Below are 23,165 nucleotides of genomic sequence, written 5' to 3' on the forward strand. Positions count from 1 at the left end.
TCTCTCGAGGGTGGAGTTGGAATGAGGAGTCGCACCCCGTTGCCTTCCTCGGCAGTGCCTCCACGCCCTCCACCGTGCAGGTACAGCGCACGCGCGCCGAGTGCGGCCCGTGAACTCGGCGTTCCCAGGCCGGTGGACCGGAAGATCCCAGGCCGGTGAATTCGGCGTTCCCAGGCCGGTGGGCCGATAGATCCCAGGCCGGTGAACTCGGCGTTCCCAGGCCGGTGGACCGATAAATCCCAGGCCCGTGAATTCGGCGTTCCCAAGCCGGTGGACCGATAGATCCCAGGCCCGTGAATTCGGCGTTCCCAGGCCGGTGGACCGGTAGATCCCAGGCCGGTGAACTTGGCGTTCCCAGGCCGGTGGACCGATAGGTCCCAGGCCCGGTGCTTTCCCCCCCTCCCCCGCCTTCTTCCCCTCCTTCTAAATCAAACGCCGCCGTTGGCGGGGGCCCCTCTCTCGATGGCTGACCGCGAGGAGCTAGGTCGACAGTACGCGGAGGGACGGCGCCACCGCCTCTCGTCCGTGTGCCCCAGCCCGATTGGCTCGGGGCAATTCCCGGGCATCGGTTTCCCCCCCGGGGTAGCTGCCCCCCGTAAGGGCCGCTCGCTTCGCCGCCTGTGCTGCTGTTGCCTGCCCGCGCGGCGTGCCCCGGGAGGCGAGGGCGACTACACGGCACCGCTCAGCTCCGGGAAGAATCAGCACGCCGCCGCCGCGGAGGAGGAGGCCGAGGAGGAGACCGAGCTGCGTGAGTGTCGAGGGATGCTCGTCGAGACGAGTCGTTCACACGCACGCTCGCTCGTGCGTTCGATCGTGCGCTCGCTAGCCCACGCGTTCTGTGCAGTGCACGGCTTCGTCATCATTCACCCAATGTCTTCATTCGCGAAGTCAAGACAGTCGCTTAGCGGTCAGACAATCAAGTGCTTCGTCGTTCGTTCAGTAAATCTTATGGTTAGCAAATAAGTCGGTCGATCGCGTAGTTACTGATTCATTCACTCAGCGGCGTAGTCCTTCATTCCATCACATGGTTACTCAGTCATTCAGGCTTTCACTTTGTCACTCATTCAGTCAGTACGTCGCGTAATTAATCGGTTAGTTACTTAATCAATCGTGCAGTCATCCCGTCACTTGGTCATTCATTCAGACAGTCTATCACATTCAGCGAATGACTCATTCTGTCATTGCATCGCCCACTCTATCGCATACTGCTCTCGCTTGAACAGGGACTTACTCATTCACGCACTCCATCATTAGGTCAATAAATACATCACCCCATTCAAGGCTCACACCCACTCACTCTGATTTCATCACTTCTTCATTCATTTATTCACTCACTCAATAGATCAATGCATCTCTCACTCACCCATTAATTTATTGCATCGCTCACCCGCCCATTCCATCATTTAATTACTCATTTATTCCATCATTTCATCGCTCACCGATGTAATCACTCACCAACTCACATTTTCTTTGCAAAACTGACTCACTCAATACATTATTTATTTACCCCTTCGCTAATTCAGTCACTGGATTACTGTATAACGCACTCATTGCGTCATTCACTCGCTGACTTGCTCCATAATTTCTATCACTCAAACACTTACTCGCCCATTCATCACCCTCGTTGTCCTTCCCCCGCACTTCCGATCAAGCACGGTTGGCTACGCACGGCGCGAAAGAAGTTCAACATACATACATCACTCACTCACTGCATCACTCCGTCCTTCACTAATTCAATCACTGCATCACCCGCTCACTCACTCGATCCGGCCATCCATCTACATAGACAATCCATCACTCACTGCGCCATCCACCTCAGCGCCACGACATCTCGTATCCCCATCCACGCCTCTCCCTATCCCTTCCTCCACCGGTGAATCCCCCACCCGTCCCAGCCCGCATCCCTTCACGAGCACCTGACAGCTTCACTGGCGCTGCGCCACCAACGGAGACGAAACACCGGGTTCTACAAACACTTTGCCCAAGGGGCTTGTGCTGTTTTCTCTCTCTCTCTCGCTGTCAAGCATATCGTAAACGCGCTGTCAGTTACAAGCCACGACACGAAGCAGTTTGCAATACTGCAAATACATCAATAAAAACCCTCGCAGCTCAGCAGTGCACCAGCTTGTGTGCATGTGTATTCGGGGAGCGGTGTGGGTGAGCGGTGGTGCAGCGGCTAGCGCGCTGCGCTACGAACCCGGCGACCAGAGTTCGATTCCGAACACAAGTGACGATTATCTGAACCGGTCAGGGGCTTCTTGGAGGTCGACTCAGACTCGAATGAATACCTGGTGTGATGTGTAAACATCGCCACGAGGGAGACAAAATGCGGCCTGGTCGTGGTGCTGGCCACCCACCCCCTTGCGTGCCGTGCTGGCTGTCATAGGTGTTGGTGGACTAAACTTGTCCCAACAGTCTGTTAAAGGCGATACGGGGGGGGGAGGTCTTTGTATTTGTGTGTGTGTCAGAGAACAGGCTGTAGATGGTCACCTTTATAGCCGCGTGTCCCCCGAAACTCGAGGGGCAAGCTGCTCCCTTGTTAGCCTCTGATCTCCTGCATACCTTGCCAGGTTTTGCGTGTGAGTCAAAGTTGTCATTCGTCGATGTAAGTACATTTTGAGGGCATACGGCTAGGGCAGGGGTCGGCGGCTCTCTGAAATATCGTGAAACAGCAAACGACCACTCGTTTGCGATGTCGCATTCAGTGCTATAGAGGGATATGAAATGAACGTCAGTGGAATACACAATAAGTTCACTCTCCAATGAGAGTTTACCTTACTTGCAAAACAGTCGATCGATTTACATTATTTTTTAAACTGACTTCAGACCAGATTAAGAGATCATGGCTAGCCAATTACAATACAGTTAAGACACATTCAAATAATTTTGACATGCTGGAACTACCACTGTCCCATGAAGTGCTAAAATATACAACACAAATTAAAACAAACATGTAATTCACGTATGAACACTTAAATCTGGTTACTATCTTGCAGGCATATTCTAAAACCAACCCTTTTAAACATATCGATAGAAAAAGGTTCGTGTTTGACGTTACAATACTCGACGGTAAGTCATTCCTTCTCTCGTATTTAGAGAAAGACTTAACTCCCGCGTGTATTCTCATCGTGACCTCCCCCACGCATGTCCCCGTGTGACACCACATGCATCCCCTTGTGAACTCCCCATGTGTATCCTCACCGTGACCTCCCCCTACCTCCCCACGGGACCTCAGTGGGCGAGCGCCTGGTCGTGTTGCGCGTGGAGAGCGCGGGGAAGGAGGAGGCGGCGCGCGAGCACCGCACCGGCGGCTTCGCGCAGGCGCAGCTCGTGCTGCGGCGCGGGGCCCCGTTCCGCCTGCGCCTCAAGCTGAGCCGCGCCGTGCAGCGACACCGCGACTCCATCGTCCTCGAGTTCAGCACCGGTAGGTGGACAGCGACGGGGCGTGGCCAGTGGGGCTAAAGTTCAGCACCGGTAGGTGGACAGCGACGGGGCGTGGCCAGTGGGGGCAAAGTTCAGCACCGGTTGAGTGGACAGCATCTGGGCGCGGTGCGTGGGGGTTTTAGAGTTCAGCACCGGTTGGTGGACAGCGACGGAGCGCTGTGGGTGGCGAGGAGGGGGTAGTAGAACTCAGAACTGGTGAGTGGACAGCGACGGAACGCGGCGGGTTGGAGTGGAATCATTATAATGATAGAGGTAATGGGCGAAAGCGATGATGAGGGTGGTAATGGTCTGTCGTATACCAAGGTGAAATTAGAAACGTTATCGATGTGTGGATATCGAGGTTATTAAGCCATTCAGTGGCCTCACTGGAGGCGAAACGGGCAGTGTGGGATCAGCTGATTCATGGTCTGGCTCCGGTGGCCGCAGCAGTCACATTTCGGACTCTTTATTCATTTTCCATTGATGAAGGATGTTTTGGATGGTGATAGAATAACGGTAATGATGCTGGGGAATGAGATGATAAGGCGTTCATGGGGGTGATAATGATGAAGTTGATAGGATGATGGGGGTGGTGATGCTGGTGGATCATGGAGGTGATTGTGGGAATGATCGAGGTGTTATGGGGTTAATTACCGCATGCAGTAAATTGAGTGAGGTTGGGATGATGATGGGGGTGAACATATTTTGAGGATGATAGGGATAATTGTGATAAAATGATTGGAATTATGTTAATGGTGATGATGTTGGTGACAAGGATGATGATTACGCTGTTGCTAATACTGATGAGTATTATGACGCTGCTGCTGATGACTAGTAAGTTGCTACTGATGCTGATGATGCGGAAGCTCCTACTGATGATGATAATCACGACGCTGCGGATTCTGACGACGCCGCTCACGAACAATAACGGCACTCAACACACGAATGCAGAAGATTTTACTGGCGGTGGTGGTGGTGGTGGGTAGCGACGATGCTGATTCTGCTGATGATGCTGCTGATGATGCTGATGATGATGATGCTGCTGATGATACTGATGATGCTGATGATACTGATGATGCTGATGCTGCTGATGATGCTGATGATACTGATGATTATAATCCCCCTCTCTGTGGCCGTACCCCTCCCCTCCACTCACTCCTCATCCTACCACACAGGTCTGTCCCCGCAGCTGCGCAAGGGGACACTGATCCAGGTCCCCTTGCGCTGGGAGCTGCCGCCCGAGCAGCAGGACGACGCGGGAGCCCAGCAGGACGGAGGCGCGGGAGGCCAGGGCCAGGAGGGTGGGGGCCAGGAGGGTGGGGGCCAGGAGGGTGGGGGGGAGGAGGGGGGCGGGTGGAGCGCCGTGGTGGAGCGCGAGGAGGAGCGCGCGCTGCACGTGCTCGTGTGCTCGTGCCCGCGCTCCGTGGTGGCGCGGTACGAGGTGGCAGCGTGCGCACACAGCGACACCGCGGCGGCGGAGGAGGAGGTGCGCTCCAAGCGAGAGCCACTCAGCGTCTACATCCTCTTCAACCCGTGGTGCCGCGGTGAGGCAGTGGGGCGGTGACGTGGGGTGGGGAGGTGGGGTCGAGGGGGAGGGGGAAATGTGTGTGTGGGGGGGTGTGTGGGGGTGTGTGTGTGTGGGGGGGTGTGTGTGGGGGGTGTGTGTGGGGGGGAGGTGTGTGATGGTGTGTGTGTGGGGGGGTGTGTGTGTGGGGGTGTGTGTGGGGGGGTGTGTGTGGGGGGGTGTGTGGGGGTGGTGTGTGTGGGGGGGTGTGTGTGGGGGGGGGTATGTGTGGGGGGGGGGGTGTGTGGGGGGGGGGGTGTGTGTGGGGGGGTATGTGGGGGTCAACAACTATGAGATAACTATTGAGGATGCACGGGGATGACGAGGGCGGGTGGAGGAGTGGGGAAAGTGAGGGAAGGGAGGGGGAATGTGCAGGAGTGAGGACGGGGAGGAGAAGGAGGAGGAGCAGGGTGAGGGGGAGTGAGGGCGGGAGGAGAAAGGAGGAATGTGGAGAATTGGGGAAGAGTGAAGGAAGATGAAGTTGATGATGATGCTGATGACAGTTAAGGAGAAGGGGCAAGAAAGAGTGGGGCGTAGGAGGAGGGTCAAGGCAGAGCATGGAGGGACGGGGAGGAGGGTGGAACGATGGTGGAGATCCAATGCGGATGGCGGTGATGTCCGAGCGGATGACGATGCTGATGCTGCCACCGCCGCCGCTGCGTAGAGGATACGGTGTACATGGAGAGCGAGGAGGAGAGGCAGGAGTACGTGCTGCGGGAGACGGGGCTCATCTACTACGGCAACAAGGAGCAGATCAGCGCGAGGCCCTGGGTCTTCGGACAGGTCTTTCTCGTCATCATCATCATCAGCCACCACCGCCACCATTGTCACCACAACACACCGTTATCATCATCAGTCTTATCCATCGAGCGCCACGGTGGTGAGATGTTAACTACTTCGCCTGATATACAGGACACCGTGGGTTCGCTCCCGATGCTGACTCCTGTATATTTGGAGTTTGCGTGTCCTCCCCGTGGTCGCGTCGATTGTTCTCCTTCGGGTTTTACCTCTAGATTTAGAAACTTGCGATTCGAGTACGTGGCTGCTATATATATCAACAAGATAAGACACTTCTTTTGGGCTATCATTTGTGGCGAGGTCGCTTCTGAAAAAATACCTCAGTGGGTCTAACCTCGTGAAATAAAAAATAGTTTTTGTTTTGTTTTATACTTCACTATCATCACCAACTTTTTCTTCGTCCACCTCCCCCTCCTCCTCCCAACCTCCCCTCTTCCCACCTCGCCCCCTCTCCTCCTCTCCCTCCTTCCTCCTCCTCAGTTCGGTAAGGACATGCTTGACACGTGCCTGCACCTGCTGGACCGCGCCAACATGCCGCTGTACGGACGCAACGACCCCGTGAACGTGGCGCGCGTCGTGTGTGGCATCGTGAGTAGAGACACGAGATTCACGCCCCCCCCCTCCTCGCCTTCCCCCCAACGTCTGAACACCTCAATAAGCCCTCCCCCCCCCCCACAGTCTACGGGGACCCCCAACAGCCATTGTTGTCCTGAAACTACGCCCGCCGCCTTCGTAAACCCGCGCTGACCGGCGCCGTCAAGTACACCCCCAGGGAGTCCAGCATCCAGCAGTGGATTGACAAAGCGGACCGGCACGTGTGCGCGTCGATTGCACGTCCTGCATCACGCCGCATATGCAGGACGCGCGCCGCGAGACCATACTTCACCGCGCTGGTCACAATTGGTGAAGGGGCGGAGCCGAGGACCGGGTCGAATAAATCCCACGGCGCTGATGTTTGTGAGCCCTGCCTGGGAATCGAACTCGAGAATGTTTTGGTTCGTAGTTCAGTGCTCGAGACCCTTCTCGGGTGCCAATACTGAGTCGGAGCTCCCTAATGCACACGCGTGGAGAAAGTAGCTGTCAGCGAGCGCCTATTAAGTCCCGACGTGGCACGCGGTGCGGTTGTGTGGCCAGGAACGACGCCCCGGCCGCCTTTGTCTCCCCAACCACCGATGTATGTGCTGCCCTCTACACACTAGGTGCCCACTTCAGACCGAGTCGACCCAGAGGAGACTCGGATCGTGGCGCTCGTAGCGCGGTGCGCCACCGTCTCTCACTTGGCTCACAAAGCGCGCGCTCGCTGCAGGTCAACTCGCAGGATGACAGCGGGGTGCTGGAGGGGAACTGGTCCGGGGACTACACGGAGGGCACCTCGCCGGCCGCGTGGACCGGCAGCGCCGAGATCCTGCAGGGCTACCACAAGGGAGCGCGCCCCGCGCCCGTGCGCTTCGGCCAGTGCTGGGTCTTCTCCGGGGTCACCACCACCGGTGTGGAAGCAGCCGTGCCTCGCTGCACCACGCCGCACCACCACGCCACACCGCACCACACCGCACCTCGCCCCACCTGGCCTCGCCAAGCTCAACCACAACCGCGCCGCACTGCATCGCACCACGATCCACCGCGCCGTTACGACATTAAACTCCACCGCGTCACGCGGCACCTAAACGACGTCGCAACCTCCAGCGCCGTGACCCGCGCTGCACCGCTCCGACCATGTCCACCACCGCCGCCCTGCCCGCCCTAAACCACTGTCCACCCTGCCTTGCCTCTGCCCGCCCTAAACCACTGTCCACCCCGCCTTGCCCCTGCCACCCGTGCCCTGTCCACCCGTGCCCCCGCCCGCCCGCACCGTGCCCACAGTGATGCGCTGCCTGGGCATCCCGTGTCGCAGCGTCACCAACTTCTGCTCGGCGCACGACACGGACGTCAGCCTCACGACCGACGTCTACGTGGACGAGAAGATGAAGCCGATAGACGACCTCAACACGGACTCCATCTGGTACACGCATACCGACTGCCTGTCTGCAGATGTCTTTGCCTGTTGGATTGTATGTCTCGTCCCCGTGTCTGTCTTTCGAGTTGGTTGTCTGTCTGTGCGCTCGTTGTGTTGTCTGCGTATCGAATTGTATCTTTATGTCTCCAACTGATCCTTGTCGATTTAGAATTAATAATAGTAATGCAATTTATAACGCGCGCAAACTTGCTGACGTAACGGCCGCAACTCAGAGGCGCGGAGCCAAGCTCAGAGTCGCTCGAAAGCACGTGGTTGTAGAGGTGAGTTAGTAAGTGTCTCTTGAAGGAGGCGATTGAGGGTGATGCTGCGAATGTGCAGAGGGGTAGCGTTCCAGACTTTTGGGGCTGCCACCGACGTGACCATCCTGGATCTTGGTATCAAGAGGAGGTCGTGAGTCGCGCTGCGCAGGCTTCTGCCGTGTACTGAGCTGCAAGTTGTCAATAATGAAGAAAGGTAGGGCGGGCAGGCAGATGTGAAGGCATGGCGGCAGAGGCTGGCGATCTTGTAATTGACCCGACTGGCGATGAAGCAACTGTTACTGCTCCTGTAACAGCTGCTGAAAGTGTTGGTGCCGCTTTTACATTTGATGCTACTGCTGCTGATGGTGATGCTAATACTGTTGCTACTGCTGATACTGCAGCTGATGATGATGATGTTGGTGCTGCTACTGATGATGCTGATGATGCTGATGCGTCCTCGTTTTACAGGAACTTCCACGTGTGGAACGAGTGCTGGATGGCCCGGCCTGACCTCCCGATGGGATACGGGGGGTGGCAGGTGATCGACACGACCCCCCAGGAAACCAGTCTAGGTGAGCCCCCCACAACAACCAACAAAGCCCCCCTCAACCCCACCCCGTCCCACCCCCATCTCTCACCCCCTCCCACGTGGCCCTAAATCCTCCCGTGACCCCAGTTGCCCCCACGTGGGCAATCATAAGGGGGGCGTTTTGCCAGTTCTGAACATCCACGGGCGCTGGACTGATATCTGCACCGGCCCTGGATACTTGCCACGTTGGCTGGCGTGGTGAAGTATGTACACCATACGCGCACTGATTAACCAATCATTGTCACGAGTACGTTGGCACATTTTTAGTCTAACAGCTGCGAAGAGTGAACCACTCGCTCCATATACAGTACAGATTCATGCTGAACTACTCCCCTCACTCCCCGCACCCCCCTCCTTGCTCCCCTCCCTCGCTCCCCCCCCCCCCCTCCTCTCCCTCCCCGCACCCCCCTCCTCCCCCTCCCCGCACACCCCTCCCCTCCCTCCACTCCCTGCACCCCCCCTCCTCTCCCTCCCCGCACACCCCTCCCCTCCCTCCACTCCCTGCACCCCCCTCCTCCCCCTCCACTCACCCCCCTCCTCTCCCTCCCCTCACCCCCTTCTCTCCCTCCCCTCACCCCCTTCTCTCCCTCCCCTCACCCCCTTCTCTCCCTCACCCCCTTCTCTCCCCTCCCCTCACCCCCTCCTCCCTCTCCCCGCACCCCCCTCCCCCTCCCCGCACCCTTCTCCTCCCCCTCCCCTCCCCCTCCCCTCCCCGCACCCCCCTCCTCCCCCTCCCCGCCCCCCCTCCTCTCCCTCCCCTCACCCCCCTCCTCCCCCTCCCCGCGTGGTTCCCAGGGTTCTACCGGTGTGGCCCCGCGTCCGTGAACGCGGTGCGGGATGGGCAGGTGCAGCACAAGTATGACGCTCCCTTCGTGTTCGCAGAGGTAACGGGGCTCGTGCCCTTTACTTTTATTTATATTCGCATTTCAAACACATTCCCGTGTTTTATTTCCCCAATGTGGTCCACGCTGCGGGTATCGGCAGAAAGCGGGGGGAGGGGTCGGGGAAGGGGAGATCAGTTCGGAAATTACGCAGAGCAGTTCGACCAGGGCTTCATGTCGAACTCAACATGTTTTCCTGGTCGCTGGTAGGTAGACTGAAGCCACAGGAATACTAGATGTGGTATGCCGGGTGCGGAACATATTTAAGCCTTGACCAGTTGGCGAGATGTTCAATACCTCGTCGGATATGCAGTTGGTACTGGGTTCGATCCTGACCCTGACGCTTTTATATTTGCAGTGTGCATGTCCTCCCGGTGGTCGTGTGTATTTTTCTACGGGCTCTCCAGGTTTTCCCCTCCACGTTTAGAATCAACATTCATGCGTTCAGAGTATTTGTTTGCTATACATTTCCACGTGATAAGTCACTTCCTTGAGCGATGATTTGTGGCCAGGTCACTTCTGAAAAAAAAATATATATATCGCTCGGTGGACCTTACCTGGTCAAATAAATAAAAACAATAGCTTAGTTTAATTTAGGTGGCACGTGACTAGCAGCCGTGGCGAGGCGTGTAACAGAAGGCTGCACGTGAGGTGCAAATGAATCCCCCAGCGGTTAGACAACGATCCGCGGAAGAGGTTATCACAGAGCTACATCCGAGAACCCTTCATCTGACCCCTGGTCCACGTAGTTTGTTCGGTGGCGGTGGAGGGGGTCGGTGAAGGGGGGGAGTGGGTATAGCACTTTCCTAACTACCCGCTATTCCGCGTAGAGTAATCCTGGTCGAATGGCAGTAGTCGCGTTCTGGTGTGGTGTCGATTGACAGGTGAACAGCGACCGCGTGTACTGGATGAGGCAGCCTGGAGGGGAGTTCTCCGTGCTCAGCGTGGACAAGCAGGCGGTGGGGCACTGCATCAGCACCAAGGCCGTGGGCTCGGACCAGCGAGAGGACATAACCGGCCTCTACAAACACCCCGAGGGTGCGCCCCTCCCCCCCCAAACTCATCACGGAACAACCTCGTCATCGTCAATCAATCGTCATCAATCACCATTGTCATTCAAAAATTCGTCATCATCATTATCATCATCTGGTCGTCATCATTATCATCTATTCATCACTCGATTATCACCACCGACGTGGAACCATCGCTCATAATTGTAATGTAAACGTCACTCAATCATCATTACCACCTTTAGCATTATTAAAGCAATCGTCATTATCAGTCATCACTCATCACACTCAATCGTCTTCATCCAATCATCACCATTAACCTCGTTGAGTCTATCATAACCATCATCAATATCGATCATCAATCATCAGTAAATAATTATCTAAACCTTCCTTTGCTCAATCACCGTCATTATCATTGCCCAGGCCCTATACGATGATCTTCAATCAAGATACTTATTTTTTACATCATCGGTCATGGTTAATCTACTGCTAGATGAAGACCTCCTGCACCTTCCACCATCTTCCGATACAACAACCCGCCCAGCATCTGCACGCGAGCCGATTTAAATCCTTTGGCAGCCTATACAGTTTTGCTGGTTTTGATGCCCTTGGTTTTATCAGGTATTGCTCTTCCTTGGGAATAGGTAGGTAGCTACCTTAAAATTAAACTAGATCCTACCAATACCTTGGAACATAGGACTACTGCCATCATTGCCAAGTCATCAAATCTCAAGGATTGAGCAATGCCTGCTCAAACAAAGGGCGTCATAACCATCAAGACGCCTCGCGCTGCCAAAGATTCACAATCCTGAATGTCCCATTAAGACCCATAGTTAGTCCAATGGGCTCTGCCACGTACAAATTAGCACAATACGTAACAAAACAAATACAGCCCTACATCGGCAGGACATCTTCTTCATTAAAAACTCAGGACATCTTGTAAATATAATTAAAGATATTAAGCTTAACCCTAATGATATTCAGGTAAGTGTTGATGTGACTTCTCTGTTCACGAGGGTTCCGGTGAATGAGTCGATTAAATTACTCGCTACTCTGGTAACTAACACAGCTATTGCCAAATATATCCTACGACAAGCTGAGCACTATCGAAATAACACCTGTTGCTTGTGGAAATGTTATTTCTATAAACAAAAGAAAGGAGCAGCAATGGGCTCTCATTTGTCTCCTGCGATGGCGAATTTGTACATGGAAGACTTTGAAGCAAACGAAATAGCTTTAGGCGCACGAGAACCATCTGCTTGGTTTAGATATGTGGGTGACACGTTGGTGGTTTGGCCACACGGCAAAGATACACTTAATACATTTCTAAATCATCTCAACTCGCTAAACCCGTCCATCCAGTTCACCATGCAAGTGGAGGTTGATATAAATCTGCCATTTCTGGATATTCTGCTCGGGCACGGCCGAAACGGAAAAATAACAACACGGCGTTTACCAAAAAATAAAACTCACACTGACGCCGATCTCAATGCAGAGTGACACCATCACATCGCACCGAAATCCTCTCTCATCAAGACGCTCATACATCGGTCTAATAAAGTGTCAGACGGTGAGGAGTGAGATGAAACATTCTAGATTTTAAGCTTTCGTGACTGCAAGGATTCATACTCTTAGGTTTTTTCGGTAAAGTCACGTAGGTAAAAAGTTAAATGAAAATTAATAAAAGAAATAATAGAAATAAAATAAATCACGACGTTTCGGAGGCAACACAAGTCTCCGTCATCAGGTGGGACTGTCACAGCTAGATTTACTGTATCAAGTGAGGCAAAAAAATTCAAGATACAAGTTCATAAATACAAGTTAAGGAGGGGGGAGGAGCTTATCTGAGTGTGGTAGCCAAGGGATGGAACGTATGGGGGGGCAGGGCTAAAAGAGAACAACAGGTCACATACTAAAGGTGCACATGATGCTAGAAGAGAACGACAATGCACATGTTGTTTTACCCAGTGTTGGTGGCCATCCAAATACAAAAAAGGAGAGTACTGTTAAACGCTGGGGGTGTTAACACTCGGTAAAGTAGAATAGTACCTGTCAAATAAGATGGTCCAAAAATGTGTAGTTAAATCTTTTTTGCATGGTTAATAACATTTTTACAATGATTACTCAGTTTGTACCCATCATCACGGTTGAAATTATGTCTGTGTTTGTATATCTGGATGGCTTCATGTACAAACCTTTGATGGTAGCCAGAGGGTTTGCAGAGCACCTTGGTCTCGGAAAAAACAATATCATGAGAGCTCACAGTGTTGTAGCAATGATCAGCAATGAACACTGTGGGCTCTCATGACCAAGATAAGCTCCTCCCCCCCCTCCTCTTGTATTTATGAACAAGTATTTTGAAATGTTTTGCCTCACTTGATACAGTAAATCTAGCTGTGACGGTCCCACCTGATGACGGAGACTTGTGTTGCCTCCGAAACGTCGTGATTTATTATTTTATTTTATTTCTATTATTACTTTTATTACTTTTAATTTTATTTTTTACCTATGTGACTTTACCGAAAACACCTAAGAGATGAAACATGTTAAAGAAGCGCTGCAATTGAACGGTTACAATTGTAATAACGCTCTGGAGACGGCTTGTGGAATCGGTCCTTTTATTTACTTTCCTCAGTTCACAAGCACTCCCCGTTGCTGGCAGGCAACGGGAACTGGGCAGACAGATTGCAAGAGACGCACCGCCACGTGGCACTCGGAGCCCCGCTCGCGCGTGGCCCCTCTCTTCGTTCCTTGTCTGACCACATGTCCCTCGGCTCTTCCCTTATTTAATGCCTGGGTAACGTGGTACGCTCCAGCCAATCCTTAATAGCCTGCGCTGAATGTTCCAAATTCCTCCATCAACTCCTGGGACCACGCCCCTGACTTGTCTTCCCATTGGCTGAAGCCAAGAGCAGCAGAACCAATCATCCTAGCTGACATCCCTCGATCACGCCAGGGCCATGCTCCCAGGCTCTCCCCCCATTGGCTGTAGAGCAGGACCGGCAGAGCCAATCACCACGTGAGCCGGACATAGGCTCTCATTACACAATGATGCACAAATCGGCAGGGCACTGAATGTCAACACCAAATCAAACAGCATAAGCGTTGCAACAGGTCGGCAATTAGAACTATTAAACTACCGTACATTGCGAGGGGGTAACTGATAAACGAGCCAGATTTCTGGAAAAAACAAACGTCCGAGTGAGATTTGGCATGGTACACAAAGTCACGTAGGTAAAAATAAATAATAAATAAAAATAATATAAATAATTATAGAAATAAAATAATAAATCACGACGTTTCGGGCGCAACACACGTCGTGATTTATTATATTATTTCTATTATTATTTATTTTTATTATTTATACCTACGTGACTTCACTGAAAAAACCTAAGAGTATGAATCCTTGCAGTCACGAAAGCTTCAAATCTAGAATGTTTCATCTCACTCCTCACCGTCTGACACTTTATTAGACCGATGTATGAGCGTCTTGATGGTACACAAAATACAAAAATCTATATTTGGTACTAAAGATGGGTTAGCGAAGCGATCAACCGAAGGTGTGTACTGTATTCATTGCGCCTTTGACAAATGCCGTGTTGGTCAGACGGACGAATGATCAGTAGGAGACTAAAAGAACACCAAATAAATATTAAATACTCCCAAATACAATTGTCGGCAGTGGCAGAACACGCGTGCCAACAAGGACACTCAATCGATTTAGACAATGTTGAAGTTCTGTGCAAAACTAGTTACGACTGGCCAAGACTAATTAGATAATCTATCGAAATTGAATACACATTTACTTTAACCGTTCCGACAGCTCCAGGCTTAGTGCTGCTTGTAAGCTAATTACCAAGTAATGCTACACTGTTTAACTGCATGCCTATATAGGTCAACATATGTCGATGAAGATTAACTGTGGGCAGACGATGAGAGCTACTGCGATTGTTTGCAACCCAAAACAGCAGCATGTACATGTGTAGTGCTCGAACCGACACGACAGCTTCTTGCCTTTCCTCGTTACCTTATTTCGTGTATTTCGATCAAGACTCCTCCATCCAACATCGCTCAACGTTCCTCCCGCTAACACCGATCCACCGTTCTCCTCCGCTCGCTCTCCGCGTTCCGCCTGCCCCATTCGCTCCCCTTCACTCCTCCGTCGACTCTCCTCTCCACTCTCTCCGCCACAGTTCGTCTGCTCTTTATCACTCCGTCGTAACTACATCAGCTTCTCTTCCCACACTCCAGCCGCTTCCGACTCGCTTCGCTGTCTCACTGCTACCATACACTTCTCCACTGCTACCATACACTTCTCCACTGCTACCCTACACTTCTCCACTGCTACCCTACACTTCTCCACTGCTACCCTACACTGCTATTAGCTCTGCTGCTTCGACTCCTCCATCCTCTGTCTCCTCCCAGGCGCAAACTCCCATCTCCTCCAAAAACCCCTGTCTTTATCCCCGAGCCAATTAATCCCCAATTAATCAGGGGCATCCCCCGCGACGCCACTCGCCCCCCCCCCCCTGCCACTTGGCATGTTTTTCCAGACAATGCGGTGCCACTCCGCGACAACAACACCCTCTCGGCCAATCAGCGCCCTGCGTCCTTAATTACTCCCTGCCACCTGCTACCATCTTCAGACAGCGCGGGCCCCACATCCCGACAACAACAACGACCAACCAATCAGCGCCCCGTGTCCTTATTTGCTCCCACTGTACGCCGCGTGCGTTCACACCGACCTCCGCGCGTGACGCGTACTTTCAGGCACTACACATGCATAATGTGCATGCACAATGTGTTGATTACCATATGAATAACCCAACCGGTAATGGGTATCCATGGTGATGTATAAGCATGCATTAACCCCCTCCCCCTCTCTGGCCTTCGTGCCTGATTGTCTCACAAGTGACGACGTCACATTTATCTATTCAAGTCGGGCTGCCGCCTGATGATGCTGGTTGTAATTACTGGCGAAACGTCGTACTTGAATTGCTATTGTTGTGGTGGATTTACTGTCCCAACACAACCGGTGTGCTGAACGAGTAACGAATTGGCATCGTTTGCTTACGTGGCAAACCTTACTAATTGGCTGTGTCGGGTGGTGGTGGGTTTAACGACACATTTATGAATCTTGACTTAAAGCTTTCGTGACTGCAAGAATTCATGTTCTTGGGTCTTTCGGTAATATCACGTAGATAGGTTGAAAGAAAATAACCAAAGAAACTACGACGTTTCGGTCACAACACAAGCGATCGTCGATTGCTTGTGTTGTGATCGTCTGACGATTGCTGTGACTTTGTAGTCCGAACAGGGCACGGGGTGACCACTAAGGTCTGAATTGGTCTGTAACAAAGCAGGGCACTGATCAGGGGTTGACAGCACCACTGCCAACAACAACAACAGCAGCGGCACTCATCAACCCATCCCCCCCCCCTCTCCGGCACGGCTCGTCCCACCAGGCTCCAAGGAGGAGCGCGTTGCGGTGGAGACCGCGTGCTCGCAGGGCTCCAAGCCGAACGTCTACAAGGCCCCGGGCACCGCGCAGGACGTCCGCCTCCTGGTGAAGCCGCCCGCCGACGAGGTGGCGCTGGGCCGCGACTTCGCGGTGACGCTCCATCTGGCCAACCTCGACGCCGGCGAGGGGCGCACCGTGGCGCTGTTCTGCGCCGCGCACGCCATGCACTACACGGGCGTGCTGCGTGGCCGCGTCAAGCAGCACTCCTGGGAGCTGCAGCTCGCGCCCGGGGAGGGTGAGCGAACACGCGCACGCACGGGCCATCGATCGGGCACGCGCACGCACGGGCCATCGATTGGGCACTACCGTGGGATGGCCCCTGTGATTACAGAGTCAAGGGGAAGGCCGCACGGAGAGGGAACTGCGATCGTAACTCCCTGGCGGCACTCTCTGTGTTGCGCAGAGTGCACCCTGAGCCTGCCCGTGAGCGCGAGCGAGTACCTGGAGTCGCTGGTGGACCAGTGCGCGATGCTCTTCACGGTGACGGGGCGCGTGGGAGAGACCGGGCAGACGCTCGCCACGCAGAGGAGCTTCCGCGTCAACTTCCCCGCGCTCGGCGTCACGGTCCGATCCACGCACACTCAGTGGCCATACTTCATCAGTGGCACACTCACTCACTGCCACACTCACTGCCACGCTCACGCAGTGGCACACTCACTCAGTGTCACTCACTGCCACACTCACTCAGTGGCACACTCTCTCAGTGGTACACTCAGTGGCCACACTCACTCAGTGGCACACTCACTGTCACACTCACTCACTGCCACACTCACTCACTGCCACGCTCACTCAGTGTCACACTCTGCCACACTCAGCTCACTCAGTGGCACGCTCACTCAGTGACACACTTACACTGCCACACTCACTCAGTGTCACACTCACTCAATGTCACACTCACTCAGTGGCACACTTACTCTACCACACTCACTCAGTGGCCACACTCACTGCCACGCTCACGCAGTGGCACACACTGCCACATTCAGGGGCACACCTACACTGCTACACTCAGTGGTACACTCACTCAGTGAGACACTCAGTGAGACACTCAGTGGCACACTCAGTGACACAAAACAAAGACGAAGGTCCCCCGTATAGCCTGAACTTGGTTCTTAAAATACCTGAATTGACCTTGGGGATGCCCAGGACTAGACCAGAAATTCAACTAAAGTTGGTCATGAGCAGGAATCGAACTTGGGTTGCTGGTTTCCTAGCACAGTGCACTAACACTCCACGTCATCAGCTAATCATTACGCACACTCGCACAGTGACACACACTCAATGACACACACTCACTGACACACACACACACTGACACACACTCAATAACACACACTCACTGACACAGACACACTGATACACACTCAATGACACACAACACACACTCACTGACACACACACACTGACACACTAACACACACTCAATGTCACACACACACTGACACACTAACACACACTCAGTGTCACACACACACACTAACACACACTCAGTGTCACACGCACACTGGCACACTGACACACACTCAATGACACACTCGCTGGCGCACTCACACTGACACGCCAACGCACTCAGGAGGGGGGCGGTAGTGTAGCGGTTAGCGCTACGCTGCGCTACGAAGCCGGCAACCCGAGCTAGATTACCGCTCGCGGCCAACACCAGTGGCGACTATCTGAAACGGTTCTGGGCTTCCCCTAGATCGACTGAGTCTCAAACGAGTACCTGGTGTGGTGTGTAAACATCACCACTGGGGAGACAAAGGCAGCCGGGCGTGGTGTTGACCACCCACCCCCTCATGTGCCGCATCGGCCTTCATAGGTGCTCGCTAACAGCACTTGCCCCTACAGTCTGTTAAGGCTATACGGTGGGAACTTTGTCTTTGTCAGCGGCACACTCTCTTACACTCACTCACACTCATAACTGGTACACTCATAACTGGCACACTCATACCGATGATGATCGCGATGACCGCGATGATTGTGATGACGATGACGACGACGACGATGATGATGATGCTGACGGAGCGATCAATGTGCCGACGTCACCAGGTGGACGACCGGGACGCGGTGCGCGTTGGGAGCAAGGTGCTGGTGAAGGTCTCCTTCACGAACCCCCTGCCGCAGCCGCTGCGCGCCGTCACGCTGCGCCTCGAGGCCGCGGGGCTGCTGGAGCCCACGCTCATCCAGCACGGGTACCCACCATCACTGCCGCCATCACCACCACCATCACCACTACCATCATCATTATCATCACCACCATCACTGCCACCATCACCGCCACCACCATCATCACCGCCACCACGATCATCATCACCACCATCATCATCACCACCATCATCATCATCACCACCACCATCATCATCATCATCACCACCGCCACCACCATCACCACCGCCACCACCATCACCACCGCCACCACCATCATCACCGCCACCACCATCATCACCGCCACCACCATCATCATCACCACCACCATCACTACCGCCATCACCACCACCATCACCATCATCACCGCCACCACCATCATCACCATCACCACCATCACCGCAACCACCATCATCACCGCCACCACCATCATCACCACCATCACTACCGCCACCATCACCTCCATCACCGCCACCACCATCACTACCACCTTCATCATCATCACCACCATCACCACCACCATCACCACCATCACTACCACCATCATCATCACCATCATCACCGCCACCACGATCATCATCACCACCATCATCATCACCACCACCATCATCATCACCACCATCATCATCATCACCACCACCATCATCATCATCATCATCACCACCACCATCATCATCATCACCACCACCATCATCATCATCACCACCGCCACCACCATCATCACCGCCACCACCATCATCACCGCCACCACCATCATCACCGCCACCACCATCATCATCACCACCACCATCACTACCGCCATCACCACCACCATCACCATCATCACCGCCACCACCATCATCACCATCACCACCATCACCGCAACCACCATCATCACCGCCACCACCATCATCACCACCATCACTACCGCCACCATCACCTCCATCACCGCCACCACCATCACTACCACCTTCATCATCATCACCACCATCACCACCACCATCACCACCATCACTACCACCATCATCATCACCATCATCACCGCCACCACGATCATCATCACCACCATCATCATCACCACCACCATCATCATCACCACCATCATCATCATCATCACCACCACCATCACCACCATCATCACCGCCACCACCATCATCATCACCACCACCATCACTACCGCCATCACCACCACCATCACCATCATCACCGCCACCACCATCATCACCATCACCACCATCACCGCAACCACCATCATCACCGCCACCACCATCATCACCACCATCACTACCGCCACCATCACCTCCATCACCGCCACCACCATCACTACCACCTTCATCATCATCACCACCATCACCACCACCATCACCACCATCACTACCACCATCATCATCACCACCATCACCGCCACCATCACCGCTAGCATCACCACTATCACAACCACCATCATCATCATTACCATCACCACCATCATCACCACCACCATCACCAATATCACCTTCACCACTATCACCACCACCAACGTGTCATCGTCGTTAGAGACCTCCATCACTGTCACCATTATCATCACCACCTTCACCCAGCACTGACTTCCCAAAGGGTCTTCCGATACACCTTGTCAACGGTGTTGATCTTGATGAGATCTCCTCTCTGCCCCCCCCCGTTCCCCCCCCCCCCGCTCGCCCCCCCAGAGATGTGCCCGGGGGGGGCTCCGTGTACCGCACCGTGGCGGTGTTGCCGCGGGTGGCGGGGGTCGTCACCATCCTCGCCACCCTCGACTCTCACCAACTCATCACGGTGCACGGGGAACTCGAGCTGCTGGTCAAGGCGTGACGCTCGTGCACACGCTCGCCTGCTCGAACAGACGCACGAGGAATGACGGATACGTGCTCGTGTTCCTGGCACGTCCGTGATAGTGCATCTACCAACACGCGCCATCTTCTCTGGTGCGCACACGTACGAGTGCGCGTGCCCGCGTATGTGCACGCGCACTCCTGTACACACACATGCCCGCATAAGTACACACGTACACACGAGTTCAACGCTTGCCTCGACAGCTTGTTGAGGCTATGTATGGGCGGGGGAGGGATCCTTTGATTGAATGCAAAACACGAATGGCACGCTCACTCGTTGTGCGCGCGCTCACTCGTTGTGCGCGCGCTCACTCGTTGTGCGCGCGCTCACTCGTTGTGCGCGCGCTCACTCGTTGTGCGCGCGCTCACTCGTTGTGCGCGCGCTCACTCGTTGTGCGCGCGCTCACTCGTTGTGCGCGCGCTCACTCGTTGTGCGCGCGCTCACTCGTTGTGCGCGCGCTCACTCGTTGTGCGCGCGCTCACTCGTTGTGCGCGCGCTCACTCGTTGTGCGCGCGCTCACTCGTTGTGCGCGCGCTCACTCGTTGTGCGCGCGCTCTTACGCGTACGCGAGCTCGTGGAGGACACGTGCCCGTGAGCGCGCCCGTCGTGTGAGTAGGACACGCGCTTGCACGTGCACAGCACTCGAATACACACTGAGGCTAATATGTACACCACGTGCTTGACAACACGCACGTAGTCGTAGAAGCAAGCCTACTCGTGTGTGCCTACACTGCGTGGCTTAAAAAGAAAACAACCGGCGACGTTTCGGGCAATCGACCTTCTAAGCACACTATATATGTATGTGTAATGTAGGAACTTGGCGGGAGACGACCTTACGGGTAGCACACTCTTTTATTAACACCAACGTATATTACACGGGTGGCTAACTCCAGCCTTAAACCACGGGGTTCCTCCGGCTACACCCACACGGGCTCTTACGCCCCGTAGCCTCTCGGAATACACCCAGCCGGGGTGTCCGTCTCGACTCTGGGTCCCACAGTCTCGGTCCACAGGGACGTCAGACCACGGGTCCCACAGTCTCGCCTCCGAGCCACACAGGGCCCCGGCCCTCACAAGGACAGCGGGACTAGGGGTCTCAGGGCCTACCTCTGAACTCCGTCTTCAGTCTTTGACTGGTTAACCACTTCCCGAGTGCTCCCGCGCGTCCCCTTTTATAGTCCTTCATGCGGACGTCGCTGAGAGCACCCACCCCAGTTGACCAATCACTGCGCGCTGCCCACGATCCTCATTCCCACCTTGTGTCAGCGCGCACAACCACGCACCCCGCGCCGCCCCGTGATCTCTCACTGCGGGCGCGCGTCCGCACCACCACTACATATGCGTACTCGTACACACACACACTGCACACACACACAACTGCACACACACACACGTCGACAGACGCACGCACACCTATCGTATACGCACACGTCCTCGGATTCACACGGATACACAATCAGGCATGTAGACACGCCCGCTCATAAGTGGAAGTATACGTGTAGGGTAAACGAAGCATTGAACAGAGTTCTCGATACGAGGGGGAAAATAATTCGGTGCCAACGCGCAATGATGGAAGCGGAGACGGGGAGGCGATTGCGAAATGTTAACACCGAGAGACGGAGAGAGGAGCAATGTGGATTAGAGATCGACTTATTCAGTGGGCTTGGGGAGGAGGCATCGTGTCGAGATGAGACGATGGCAAGTGGAGGAGACTGGTCACGGAATGGAAGCCAAAGTAGGGCGACCACCTCAGAGATGGGCCACGGGATCGGTTCACGTGAAGGAGCGGCGAGACGGATTGTGGGTGACGTCGCTGGACTTTAGGGGCTTGTGTCGGTGTTGGTGAGGCGTTCATCCAGCAGTGGATAGAGCAGGGGTCGGCAACCGAAATAACAAGAAGAGATGTTTTATTCTTCTTTGAATTCGCTAAAAACAACTCGATATTTCAAAAAGCCGCAAAGCACTGCGTGGTGAATACGAGATGTTGGTGGTGTCTCCTGAATCGACAACTGTCACGAATGATCGTCCTTAAAGAGCCACAAAGCTGCCGGCCCCTGGGATAGACCGTGGATGATGATGCGCTCTCGTATCCAAAGACAAAGATCCCCGTATAGCCTCAACAGACTGTTGGGGCAAGTGCTGTTAGTGAGCACCTATGAAAGCCGGGACGGCACACGAGGGGGTGGGATGGTCAGTACCACGCCCAGCCGCCTTCGTCTCCCAAATGACGATGTTTACACACCGCACCAAGTACTCATTTGAGGCTGAGTCGACCTAGGGGAGGCCCAGGACCGATTCAGATCATCGTCACTGATGTTGGCCGTGAGCGGGAATCGAACTCGGGTCTCGGGTTCATAGCGCAGCGCACTAACCGCTACACCACCGCTCTCCGCCAATGACATACACCCACCGTACACATGCAAATATATGCACACACGTTCCTATCCAAACACACACACACGTGTATATCCGATTCGTACGGTTGGCTACTTACGGGTGCGAAAGAAGTTCATGATAGATACACGTGCGTCCCGATACACGTTGAGTGGTAGACGCACGCTGATACCCTTTGCCCGTCCCGCGTCCACAGGTTTATATGGGTTTCATATATTTCGTCATGTATTTTCATACCTAGAATGTTTGCAATAATATTCTCTTATTAAAACTGCCACGGCATAACCGAACGTGTGTTTGTATTTACTTTTGTGTGTGTGGCGATTGGTTTTGTAGCGGTTAGTGCCCTGCGCTACGAAGCCGGCGACCCGAGTTCGATAAACTCTCACGGCCAACACTGGTGACGATTATCTGAATCGGTCCTGGGCCTACCCTAGGTCGACTCAGCCTCAAATGAGTATCCGGTGTGGTGTGAAAAACATTGCCACTCGGGAGACAAATGTGGCCGTGCGTGGTTTTGGCCACGTGTACCGTGCCGGCCTTCATAGGTGCTCAATTACAGCACTTGCCCCAACAATCTGTCATAGGCTACAGAGGGGATCTTTATCTTTGTAGTGGAGAGCGGTGGCGCAGTGGTTAGCGCACTCAACTCTAAATCAGTACCTGATTGCGGTGTGTAAACACCATCACTGGGGAGACAAAGGCGGCCGGCCTTGGTGTTGGCCATTTTCACGTGCACCGTGCGGACTGCGTGCAGGCGCTG

At 54.1% G+C, this 23,165-nt stretch overlaps 1 protein-coding gene across 1 annotated transcript; it reads left to right on the plus strand.

Annotated features, from left to right (window-relative positions):
• Nucleotides 1-297: 297 nt before the first annotated feature.
• LOC144727805 (protein-glutamine gamma-glutamyltransferase K-like) lies at nt 298-22,687 on the plus strand (the record flags this gene model as incomplete). The annotated part of the gene is made up of 14 exons (XM_078606917.1): nt 298-748; nt 3,236-3,424; nt 4,599-4,967; nt 5,652-5,770; nt 6,266-6,373; nt 7,092-7,272; nt 7,646-7,784; nt 8,507-8,610; nt 9,423-9,511; nt 10,393-10,546; nt 15,984-16,274; nt 16,443-16,603; nt 18,083-18,225; nt 19,846-22,687. Coding segments are annotated over 14 exons (2,640 nt in total), but the record flags the coding sequence as incomplete, so codon positions are not given.
• Nucleotides 22,688-23,165: the final 478 nt, after the last annotated feature.

Source organism: Lampetra planeri, chromosome 26 (assembly GCF_965212315.1).
Source record: "Lampetra planeri chromosome 26, kcLamPlan1.2.h2, whole genome shotgun sequence".
Taxonomy (NCBI): domain Eukaryota; kingdom Metazoa; phylum Chordata; class Hyperoartia; order Petromyzontiformes; family Petromyzontidae; genus Lampetra; species Lampetra planeri.